Source organism: Phyllostomus discolor, chromosome 9 (assembly GCF_004126475.2).
Source record: "Phyllostomus discolor isolate MPI-MPIP mPhyDis1 chromosome 9, mPhyDis1.pri.v3, whole genome shotgun sequence".
Classification (NCBI taxonomy): domain Eukaryota; kingdom Metazoa; phylum Chordata; class Mammalia; order Chiroptera; family Phyllostomidae; genus Phyllostomus; species Phyllostomus discolor.
Genome location: NC_040911.2, coordinates 31,201,527 through 31,214,816, shown reverse-complemented (window position 1 = coordinate 31,214,816; position 13,290 = coordinate 31,201,527). Strand labels below are relative to the sequence as shown.

The following is a 13,290-nucleotide window of genomic DNA, read 5'->3' as shown; positions in this document are numbered from 1 at the left end:
AATGCCTTCATGAACTCTCCTAAGCATTTAGATGATGGCTGATATTTTGAAATAAGAGACTAGTAAAAGCCTTTCAAATCCCAGTGGATAATAATAAGAGGTCTGTTGCTGAAATCCATAGGAATGCTAACTATTCGGGTCCCAACAAATTAATATATTTTCACGAAAAGTACAATTCTGCCTCCCAGCTTCTGCACTTACAGCTCCTTCTGCCCAGATCACTCTACCTGCTTTACTCACCATCCTGTGATTCAAATTCTGATCAAACATCACTTCTGGAAATGCCATCCCTGACCATTTTACCTGAAAGAGCAGCCCCCATCACTTTCTGTCCCTGTACCCTGCTCTCACCATCTCCTGACAAACGTGTTTCTGTGTTGTCTTCCTCATCCTACTCAGACGTGAGCCCTGCCAGGAAGGGACTTTATCTAGTTTTGTTCATTACCTCATTGCTAAGTTCCTAATCAAATGTATTGCAAATGGTGAGGGCTCAAAAACTATTTGTGAATGAAGTGGCTCAATGAGTTGTTTTTCTAATAAATGCATTTCTGATACTTAACCTGAAAGTTTGCAGTCCATTATCACAAACACCAAAGATGGACTAAAAATACACATGTCTGTGGGCTTGCACTTTGAATTGAAGGAGTCTATTTTTAATAACTTTCTTTGATCACCTACAATTTTGACTCCTAATGTGGCACAGACCCACAGTTAAATTTTTTCTGTCATTTTTTGGAAAGAGCAACATTGAAATAAATTTCACAAATTCAACATAATCACTCAATTTGAAGGAAGGAAAGCACAATTCTGAATGAACTGAAATTAGCTCCAACATTTCTAATTAAACCAAAAAAGGTACACAATGGGGTATACTTCCAATTCAGCATTTTTAAGTACCTCCTTCTAACTTGGTTACAAAATAATTCATGTGATATTTTGTGTTTTTTTGTTGAGTGTGCACTCTTATAAAATCCACCTAAATAAATCTTTAAAATCATAATATATTTTAGAGTGACAGTTAAAATAATTTCTAAGCAAATGCTTTCACACTGTTATATGTTTTGTAGAGCACCTCTAGTAGATGTTAGAATTTTGTTTTTTATTTTTTCTTTAATAATGTCCTGTAAAAAATTAATGATAAGGACTTCCATTACTGTTAAATAGGTATTCATGATTTCCTTTTCTCTTTCCTCCACCAACTTAGAAAGCATATGCTTACGCAGATGAAGATGAAGGACGCCCATCCAATGACTGTTTGCTCATATATGATATTGAAGGTGTAGGTTCCCCCGCTGGCTCTGTGGGTTGCTGTAGCTTCATTGGAGAAGACTTGGATGACAACTTCTTGGATACTCTGGGGCCTAAATTTAAGAAGTTGGCAGATATCACCCTGGGAAAAAATGTTGAACCATATCCAGACCCTGATCCCTCATGGCCACCTGAGAGCACTGGACCCATTTACCCTCCACAAGAAACAGAGCCCCTTGCTAGTGGGCCTCCACCCATCTCCCCACATTATGGCACTACTACAGTCATTTCTGAAAACACCTACCCCTCGGGACCTGGTGTACAGCATCCTATGCCTATTCCTGATCCCCTGGGCTATGGTAATGTCACTGTGACCGAGTCTTATGCCACCTCTGGCACTCTGAAGCCCTCTGTCCACATTCATGATAACCGACATGCCTCAAACATGGTGGTGACAGAGAGGGTGGTTGGCCCGATCTCTGGTGCTGATTTGCATGGAGTGTTAGAGATGCCTGACTTGAGAGATGGCTCCAACATTATAGTGACAGAAAGGGTAATAGGACCAAGTTCAAGTCTACCCACCACTTTGACCATCCCTGACCCTAGAGAGTCTTCAAATGTGGTAGTGACAGAAAGAGTAATCCAACCCACTTCTGGAATGGTGGGCACTTTGGGTATGCACCCTGACTTATCAAATGCCCACAACGTGATTGTGACAGAGAGTGTTGTCTCTGGCTCTGGCGTAACTGGAATTAGTGGCCCAGCCGGGATAATTGGAGGCAGTGGCACAGTCAGCAGTGGCTTTGTTGGCAGTGAAGCTGGAATAAGTGGTGGTGGCATTATGCTGAGTAGTCTGGAAGGAGGCGGGGGCCTGAGTAGCAGCATGGGGAGGACAGCCACCATTGGCCACATGAGGAGCTCCTCTGACCATCACTTTGGCCAGACCCTTGGATCTGCCTCTACTAGCGCAGCCCAAAGTCGAATCACAAAGTACAGTACAGTACAATATGCTAATCAGCCAGGATCCCAGCACACTTTTTCTCAGCAGTTTTGATTTAGGTTCAATTCCCACCACCAGAGAGCTCACAACGTCATTTAAGATGCACAACTCGGTGCTACGGTGCTACGGTAGTTATAGAGTAAGATTCGAAACCACAGTGAGAAAAATAGGTGAAAACAGTGCTGCTGGGCAAGAGCTCTCCATAGCATTTGTAAACTTTTTTGTTGTGTTGATACTAATGGGGCCATGACAGGGAAGTAAAACTTGATTCGGGGTTTTCTTCACTTCTGTGTGGCCTGCAGTGCATCTCTACCATGTGGAAGAAATAAAACCCAGTCATGTAAAAGCACAGGCCTTATAATGGAAATTTACATAAATAATTCTCTTGCTCTTTTTTGATTTGTCATGTAGTTCAGGCAACATTTAAAAAGAACTAAACACGCCATATGTATTCATGTATGTGTGATGAATTTGAAATTTGGGCCAAATGCCCTGTCAATTTCACAGATAATATAAATAAAAATTCAGCCACATATCCAGACCAGAGTTAACCACTAAAGAAGAAAGAATTTGGTTACATAGCCAAATCTACAAGCCACGGAGCACTGCTACCTTAGTAATCACACTAGGTAAAATAAACCTCAAATTAGAGAATGTTTTGGGAGGGATATTATTGCATAGGAGTGTGGCAAAAGTATGAGGTCCTTTGGGGTACACTGGCAATGTCTAAGCCTGAAACTTGAGATAGGGCTGCAGCTAAAATTTTTCTGGAGTCAAGACTTGTCTGCTTCTAGTTTGTGTTCAGTGGAGAGGCTATATCAATTGCATTGCCTACTGGTGAGGTTGCAGGATATCACACTCATTTTCCCTTTTCACAGTTGCTCTGACTTGGTAAAGGGAAAACCTGCCAAGTGTACTTTTCACATTGAAGCAAGTAACAACTGACATGGTCGTCTTCACCAGTGGTAGATGGCCTTCCAAGGAAGCAGATGGGAACAGCATTGTACTTTCAGGCTGTGATTTTAGCAAGTGTATTCATTTACATTCAGCCTGTTTATTTTACATCTCCTAAATTAAAATGATTAAATTAAACTGAGCTGTATGATTAAGCTTTTGGGGAAAATTTTAAACAGGATCTGAAAAATGTTTCTAGAACATGTATAATGTTAATGGGGAAGCATAGAATTGTTCAGTAAAGTAACACTGTACTATTAGTTTGAATTGAGCCTAGAACTTTTTTAAACAACCCTCTGCTGCTGTTTTGAAGTTAACAACTAGAAACTTTTAACAGAGTTGATGATACTGTGTTAACACAAATGAAATTATACTAGGCAACTCCATTTCCTTATTCTCTGTCTTCCAACTGAATTTTCTCATCAGCATAAATTCTACATTCTTGATTTGATTTGTCAATGCACTCTTGGCTTATACATGCTCCAATTTACAGATTCCAAATTGCATCCTATATTTTTCCACCTTCAAAATTTAGTAATGTAGTGTTTATATAATATGTCATTTCTGTGTTTTGCTATGAAGTGTTGCCTGATTAAATGTCTGTAAATAGAATCAAAGCATTCTTAGCCAGAGATAAATTTACCATTGTATAGTAGAGGAATATTTTTTCTCTTTTTAAACTCAATGTTAATATGAGCTCACTAAAGTAAAACTAGATATGACAAAATATTCTAAGTATTATTACCCCCAATTACTCAAATTTTCCAGAGTCCTACAAGATCAAAGATTATTCAACTTCCAACAGTTGTCAAAGGGGACTGTGTAATGAATTATTTTAATGAGGTATTTTGCTCTATGTTATAGCAGATGATGTCAATATTTCCAAGCCACAACATACATCTCATTTTAACTCTGTATACTATGTAAAATTGTAATGTTCTGTAGCATGCCAAAATGCAGAGGTCTCAATAAAGTCATTCACAGGGAGTCTTTCTTTTACTTCTTTCTCCCATTTGGGGCTTTCATTAGTGATGGTTACTTTTTGCTGAAATAAAGTCAGAGTATTTATTTAGTATGATTATATCCAAGAGTTTAAGTAAAATCACAATTAATTAGTTAAAGAGAGTGATATCTCACCATAAGTATCTTACTTGTCACTTTTATATGACATATCAAAAGTTTTCTTGAGACTTCTGATATCTTTGAAATATGTTTTCAGGTTGTCTATCCATTGCCAGAGTGGCCATCTCTCTGCTTTGTAATTTCCAAAAGTTTTGTTTACAGCAATAAAATGACTAATATTACTTTCATTATCTTTTCTGAATTGGATGGAAGCTGGGTAACAGATGGTAAGGAATAACTACAGGTTAACAAATCTAGTTATTTTCCGTCTATATGGGGAAGAATTTTTTAATTTTAACACTACTAAAATTTATTTTCACCTTCTCTTTCCATTTTTGTTAATGTTCACTGAGGAGCCTACTTTCTGGAGTGAAGCTTAGTAATGTCAGCACACAGTTCGAGAGCAGCCCCACACAGATAACTCAATGATACATAACTAATGTTTTTAACTTTCACTTGATACCTTGAATGTCTTTATGCTTTTAGCTTTCTCTCTTTGCTACTCTGATGCCTTTATTTTTGTTTACACTAGCATTTTATTTCTTTTAAAATGATACTCTTTCATCTTTTTTGGTGCATACCCTCTTTGCTCTCCAATGCCATTTTTCAGACAATTATCATATTCCATTTACATAAAACCTTGCCCTTTCCATTCCCATGATACCTGATTATATCCCCCTCCCTCTATTCTCCAAGAGCCATTAACTGACCTCTTTCTTACCAATGTCCCTGCTCTTACTGAAGACTCATATTCTGGCCCAAAGTCTTCTGCGATTTCTCCAATTCCTGAGGGCGTTCACAGTGACTTAAATGACCACTTGAGTGAAGCACTTGAAATCCCAGAATCTCAGTTCCCAGACCCCCATTTCCCTACTCCACCTCTTCCTGGTCATAACCAGCATGGCAGTACCTTGGATGCCTCTGTTTCACTTCCTCCTCATCCTTTTTTAAGTGTTCCAGTTGTTGCAATTCCTCCTCTTCATCAAAACTTCCATTTGTTTTGGACTCCCAGCATTTTCTCACTATCTGTTAGTTTCACTTCCCTCCTTATCTAATCAAGCTTTATGAATCCGACTGTAGTCGCCTCTTTGTGAATACTTTCAACCTCCTTGCCTTGCTATCCTACTTACATATCCCAAATTTTTCACCCTCCATCTCTGTCTACACGCAAACAGCTGATTCAAGTGAGTTGACTTCTTCATTTTAAATATCCAAACTCAAATCATAGAGTAACATCTACTGCTTTTCCTGGTAGACTTCTCTGATAGATTCTTTGATAGACTTCCCATCTCAATCTAACAGACTAAATACTATCCCACACCTTGTTGGTCCTCCAACCTCCCACACCTCCTCTTTCCTCTCCATTCCTAGTTGGTGATCTAATCCTATTGTTTTCTGAGAAAACAAGTCATCAGTCTCAAATCCACTCATCTTCCTCGGCCAAACCTACACATCCACCTGCATGTGCAACCATTTCCTCCACCCCCCCCCACTACAATAGAGTTACTGTCCTACTCATACAAAAAGACAATCCCCATTTGTGCTCAAGGATTTGCTCCTTCCCTAATAGTTTTTTGCTGCTTGCTCGCTCTCTCTCTCTCTCTCTCTCTCTCCCCACTCTGAGCATTTCCATCAGCACCCCTCCTTGTACCTACTATGCCACTTATTATTTATTTGTTGCACAAAACTTCACTTTTAATTTAAAAATTTTAACAATGACATAAAATATTTTAGTAGTACCTTTTCATCCTGATATAATTATTATTTTTAATTTAATTTATTGTTGATCTATTACAGTTGTCCCAATTTCCCCCTGTTGCCCTCCCCTGCCCCACCCAGTCAATCTCCACCCTGTTGTCCATGTCCATGGGTCATTTATACATGTTCCTTGACTAGACCCTTCAAACCTTTTAAGACTCATGTATATAAACTTTTTTTTCTTTTTCATATCCCACCAAACTTCAACCCTCATCCATCAGTCCATCAGTATGGCCCTTGTCACCCTGGCAGGTGTGGCTCAGATGGTTGGAGCATCATTCTGTACATGGAAAGGTTATAGGTTTGATGTCTAGTCAGAGAACATACCTAGGTTTTGGGTATCCCCAGTGAGAGTGTGCACAAGAAGCAATTGATGTTTTGCTCCCATGTTGATGTTTCTCTCTCTCTCCACTTCCCCTCTCTCAAAAAAAAAAAAAAAAAGAAAAGAAAATCAATGAATGTGTCCTCAAATTAGAATAAAATATAAAGTTCTTTTTTTATAAAAAGGACTAGGCCTTGTGAAGTTTGTCTAAAACCTATACATTGCCAAACACCAGGCACACTTTTCTGTCTTTGTCTTTCGCAACTTCTGGGAAGATTCTGACAAAAGAAACTATTCTCTCTTTCTTGAAATACTTCTTTCTTGGCTTTTAGAACACCATCTTCTCAGGATATTACTTACATTGTATTGATCACTCTCTTATTCTTCTTTGTTTGTTCCCCCACCTACTCAACTATTAAATGGCGATCTTCCCCTAAAGTTTGGTCCCAGGACCTTTTTTCTTAATGCTCTACACTGTCTCTATGAGGTCTCATCCAAGTCCTTTCTTAAATGTTCAAAATTGAACTTATTTTGCTACCCAAATATCCCTCATTGCAGTAAATATGACCTCAGTAACCCATTACTCAAACCAGAAACTAAGTACTTGTACAGGATTTCATCCTTTCCCTCATTTCTTAAATTTGATCCACTAAGTCCTACTGATTCTACAACCAGAATACATCTTATTCCATCTAGTAGTCTGCACCCCCATCTGCCACACCACCTTAACCACAATTGCCTCTTACATAGTCTCTCTACTTCTGTACAGATCTTCTTCAAAAAATTTTCTACATATGAGCCAAGTACTCTTCTAAAATATAAATTAGATTAAGTACATTCTCTTTTTAAGAATTTCGATGGATTTTCATTGCATGTCCTAGAATAGCCTGAAGGCACCCACCTGGTCTGGTGTGAAAGATGATGGTGGAAAGATAGTGGCAGTTGGACTGGGACGGTTGTAACAAAAGTGAGAAGAAATAGACTGAGGAACTGCTTTGACCTTTGCAACTAGTATTTACCCTGCATGGAATATTTTCCTCCACATTTTCACATGGTTGCCTCCTTTCATCTTTTAGGTAGCAATTTAAGTATTGTTCCTCGGAAATTCTGTCCTTAATCAACTTGTTCACTCCTTTATCATTTATTTATTGACTCTGCAGATGAATGCCTTATAGTTGTACCAAGTAGTGATGATATGACAGTGAACAAAACAGTCCTTCTTGTCATGGAGTTTATGTTCAGGACAAGGAAAAGCTGGAGGAAGTCTAAAAATAAACAAGTAAATATATAGTGAGTTACACGGTAGTAAATTGTCAAGAGAAAATGAAGCAGAGCAACTAGGATAGGAAGTGCCAGATGGGAGGGATGTTCTTTTATATAAAGCAGATGCGGCAGAGTTCTGTTATAAAGTAATATTTGAGTGGACTCCTGAAGGTCATTAAGGGAACAAGCCATGTGGCTATCTGGGTCCAGGGCACTGCAGGCAAAGGAGACTGCAAAATTGCAAAAATTCTGGGGCTGGCACATGCTTGGGGTATTCAAAGGAGAAGGAGACCCAAGTGACTGGAGACAAGTGAAAGAAGGCAAGCAGTGAGATGAAGTCGAAAAGGTAACAAGGGATGAGATTGTGTTGGAACTTGCAGGCCATCGTGAGAACCTGATGTACTCTGAGTGAAAGAGAGAGCTACTGGAAAGCTTAGGCAGAGAAGTGCTCTGCTCCTTTTATATTTTTAAAAGACCATTCCGCCCACAGTGCTGAAACTCTTGGAGGGAAATTGCTGAATCAGGATTAGTTAGGAAGTGACTGCAATAATCTAGGTGAGTGAGTGGTTGTTGATAACCTATAGTTAGCTTTATTAATGAGGGACTCCTGCTACCTTTTTTGACCGTGACAAGTTGGTAGCAAAACAAGTGACAAAAATAAAACAAAAACCCTAGGTAGTTTAAGAAAGCAACATATTTTAAAAAGAAATTGGAAAAAGGGCCCCAAGCAATGGATTAAATTCAAATCTCATTATAAAATGTCTTGAAAAAACTCAAATATAATAAATACAAATAGAATATTAGATTAGTCAAAAGGTTTGAAAAGCATACCAGTTTTTGAGCATGTGTTTGGTGTTTGAATTCAAATAAGATAAATTTCTGCTGGCCCTAGGACTATATTTTCTTTATCTTACAAACAAAGCTTAAGTATGATAAACTTGGTATATCCCAGTCTGTGCTACGTGGTGCCCCAGCCATCGTCCCTCTTACAAAACCTAGGACAGGTCCTGACTCAAGAACGTTCCCAGAACTGCTCAAAATGTCAAACTTCGATTCTTATTACCAAGGTTAATATGTTGCTGGACCCAGAATGTAACGTGTCACATTTTTCAAAGGAAAATATTTCACTGCATTCAAATGAGTAGATATCATTTTCAAAATACAGTGGTACCTCAGTATTTTTCAGTTCCTTCCAGAACCCATGGCCAGTGCCAGAATCGAGGAGCACCAAATGATAAAAATGTTTTCTCTTGTGGGGCAGACTCATACAAGTCCTAGCAAGTGCAGCAAATCCCAAGCAGGCACTGAGTGCTGCAACATTTTTTTCTCGTCAAAATGCAACAAGTACAGGTTTTGACAAATTCTGAAATCAACAAGTACCGAGGTATGACTATAAATGCCAGTTTCTGCTTGATAAGTTATGGACCTGAGTTTCTCAGCTTCTTTTGATCATGTCTTCAGTTGGGTTCATCCAGAGGTAGACCCTGAGACAGAATTTGAGGGCCATCTAGAAGGGGAGGGTAGGTGAAGGAACTACTGGTAGGGACTGGGGAAAAGGAACAGGGAAGGGAAAGTTGCCACCATGGGCAACTGAAGCTCAGCCCTGCCAGGGGAAACCGTGGGAACCAGTGTAATTTTACCCATGCACTGCAGAGTTAAACCACCCCAGAAATGAGGAAATTGTGTATTTAGACAACAGCTAATAGCTAAGGGCTGTCTCCGGGGACAGAATTCCCTGTGCCTGCTGTGCAGGTGGGCTATAGCACCAGTGAAGTAAAGAAGCTCAAGTACTGACAGTTAGAACTGGAATGTGTGGGCACAGAAATGATAAAAGTGAAATATGGAGATGGCACCAACAGGATCTGTTATAACCATTGGTATACTCTGCAGCACTCTTCAGTAAAATGTGCTACAAGAAACCTCAGAATTTTCTGATTTGACAGGTTTTTCTTGAATATTCTACTGTAAATAAGAATGGACATAAGCTAAAATACTAATGGGTTAGATCTAAAAAACCATGGTATGAAATAGGAAAGTCTTTAGGTCCCCCTTGTAATTAATGATGTACCTTTATGATTTTGTGACATTTATGTTAATTAGATGCTTATATCCATAGAGCATTTAGACATATAATCATCCCCCTATAATACATGACTTAGCTTTACTGTTACACATTTAGGAGTGACCTTAATAGATAATTGGTTTTGATGTCTATTTACTTCCAGAAGAAGGACTGTGAGTCAATTAAAGACATTATGTTTTGTAGACATAACCCGAACACTTTAATCACTCACCTCTAACCATCATGCCAGTTCCCTCAGTCTCTGAGACATGTTCTTGCACCTGGTTTATTTATACAGGTACACCAAAAATTTTCTTATCATTAGTTGCATATGCAAGTAATTAAATAAAAAACTTTGAATTAATGCGTGCTGCACAGGGATCAGCACAGTGACAAGCAAAAACTTAATAATCATTCCTTAAATATATTAACAAATGCCCTCCATTCACTACTTAATTTTTCTAAAACCCATCCTTGCATGGACAGCCTTTGTGAACACTGAACCCCCCAGATCACATCATATTGCTTGTCAAATCCCCACCATTCCCAATACAACTTCCTTTTCTGAATTGTTCTCTGGCATAACGATGCTTCTTTTCAGTGTGTAGAGTAGGTTTAGAACAATGGTAGAATATGTTCATGAAAAATATTCCTAGTAAATTTTGAGTAGATTTTTAAAAGATTTTATTTATTTCTTTTTAGAGAGGGGAAGGGAAGGAGAAAGAGAGGGAGGGAAACATCAATGTGTGGTTGCCTCTCATGCACCTGCTACTGGGGACCTGGCCAGAAATCCAGGAATGTGCCCTGACTGGGAATCAAACCAGCAACCCTTTGGTTCAGAGGCTGGTACTCAATCCACTGAGCCATACCAGCCAGGGCTTAAGTAGATTTTCTTAACTTTGTACAAACTATTTATAAAAGCCAAAAAGGAAATATCATACTTTGTGGTACAATATTATAAGCTTTCTCTATGAGATACAGAAATAAAATAATGATGCTCACTAACAAAGTTGTGTTTAACACTTTACCAATGGTACAAAAGTACATGAGAAAGGCTATAGCGATTTCAAAGAAAAAAATGAAACTACTACTATTATTGTCAAATCAAATAATTGTGCAGTTAAAATCCAAAATAATCTTCAGAAATATCATTCAAATTAAAAATAGGGGTTTAGCCAAACAAATAAATGAGACAAACAAACAAACAGAAACTCGAAGTCACAGATAACAGTATGGTGGTTACCAGAGGGAAAGAGGGGCAGGGCAGAGGGAGAAATGGGTACGAAAGGTAAAATACATGGCGACAAAAGGAGGCTTGACCTGGAGTGATGGACACACAGTGCAATACACAGATGATGTGTTATAGAAGTATACACTCGAAACCTATACAATTTTATTAACCAGTGTCACCCTAATAAATTTAATAAAATTTGAAAAAAATATGAGTTTAACAAAATTGCTTAATACAGAAATCAAAAATAAAAATCAACTGTATTTCTATGTAAAGAAAATAAATGTTAGAAACTACAATTAAAGAAAATATAGCATTTAGAATAGTACTGTTATAAGCCTACAGATAGTCTGTGTAAGATTTTAACAGTAAAAAAATAATAAAACTTTATTAAATAAAACCTAAATTCTAAAACGATGTTCCTTGTTTGTATGTTCCAATACATAACTGAAAATTGAAATATTAACAATTCTTTCTAGTTTATTTTAAAATATGGTACAATCCTAAACAAATTCCCAGTTTGCCGTGAGATCAGTGATTCTAAAATGTACAGGAAATGCCATTGGCCAAGAAAAGCCAAAGTGCTTGAGAATTGAACAAAGTGAGAGAACTTGTTCTATCAGATATCAAGACTTACTATAAAATTATGCAGTTAAAACAGCATAGGACTGATATAAGAATAGACAAATAGACAAAAGGGAAAAGAGAGACTAAAACCAGATACTCACTTTTATGCACACTTTATCTTTATTTTTAATGATATATTTATTTATATTTTATTTGTATGTTACTTATTTGATGCATATATTCCAATTTATTATAATCAGCAGTGCAGAAACATACTCTTTTCAATAAATGTGCCAGGACATTAAGGTCCACATATGAAAAATACAGGTGAAATTGACCCCATGCTATTTACAAAAACTATCTCTAGATGACTTAGAAACTTAACTATGAAGGGTAGTATTTCATGTGTGTGTAAAGCTTCCTTATATAAGACACAAGAGCACTAACCATAAAAGAAAAAAATAGTAAACTTGACTATTTCAAACATAAGAATTTCTATTCATTATATCATTTTAAAACACAATGGAATACTACACAGCAGAAAGAAAGAAGGAGCTCCTACCCTTTGCAACAGCATGGATGGAACTGGAAAGCATTATGCTAAGTGAAGTAAGCCAGGCGGTGAAAGACAAATACCACATGATCTCACCTATAAGTAGAACCTAATCAACAAAACAAACAAGCAAGCAAAATATAACCAAAGACACTGAAATAGAGGACAGGCTGACAGTAACCAGAGGGGATAATGGTGGGGGAGAGGGGGGAAAGGTTTACAAGAACATCTATAAAGGACACATGGACAAAACCAAAGGTGGGTAGGCTCAAGGGTGGGATGTGGGGATGGCTGGGGTGGGGGGAGTGGAGGGGGGGAAAATGGAGACAACTGTACTTGAACAACAATAAATAATAAGATAAAATAGAAAGATAAAGAAGGCAAGCCATAGAATGAGTAAAAATATTTGCAATGCCTGTATCCAGCAACACTCAGATAGGTATAATATAAAGAACTTCTATTTTTAAAGAGAACAGTGTAATTAAAAATGAAAAAAACTTCCATATGCATTTAACAAAAGAAAAATCCAAATGTTCAATAACTATATGCAAAGATATTCAACCCAAAATAATCAGGGAAATCAATATGACATACAATTGCCTAGCCTGCAAATTGGCTAAAATTTAAAGTCTGACAATATTTGGGGGATCAGTGTTGGTGAGCAAGAATTCAGGCTTGCCTCACCTTAAACTTCAAAACCTCAGAACTATAAGATAATGAATTTGTGTTGTTTTCAGTCACTAAGTTTGTAACAATTTGTTACCATAGCAATAAGGAACTAATAGATAGCAGGACAGTTCATAATAGCCTACTATATGTGAAAATATAATTGTTCTCAATTGCAAAAAATAAAGTTTAAGTAGAAAATAGCTGACACACCTATGGCAGAAGTCAATTTCTCTTACATACAAACTATGTTTATAAATCAATAATAAAGACATCAATGACACAGTGGAGAAGAAAAAGTGTTTCTCATAAAAAGAAGCACAAATGGCCAAAACCCTTCTTCCATTAAGGGATAATAATCTTATCACATTTTTTTAAAAAGTCCATATTTACCTGTTGCCATTTCTCCCTGAGCAGCTCCATAGGCCCAGATTAATTTCCCTGGTTCAATAGTTCCTTAACTTCAGCCTGCAATCTCAGAATTACCCAGAAAGTATGTTAAAAATTAATTCATTCTAGGTTTCATCACGAGAGATTCTGACTC

The 13,290-nt window shown here is 37.5% G+C and overlaps 1 protein-coding gene across 1 annotated transcript in view; it reads left to right on the top strand.

Annotated features, from left to right (window-relative positions):
- LOC114505984 (desmoglein-1-like) overlaps nt 1–2,744 on the top strand; it is a 39,829-nt gene extending 37,085 nt beyond the window's left edge. The window contains exon 15 of the mRNA XM_028523551.2: nt 1,205–2,744. Coding sequence (XP_028379352.1) covers nt 1,205–2,302 — 1,098 coding nt within the window. The 3' untranslated portion in view covers nt 2,303–2,744. The remainder of the gene's footprint in view (nt 1–1,204) is intronic.
- The last annotated feature ends 10,546 nt before the right edge of the window (nt 2,745–13,290 follow it).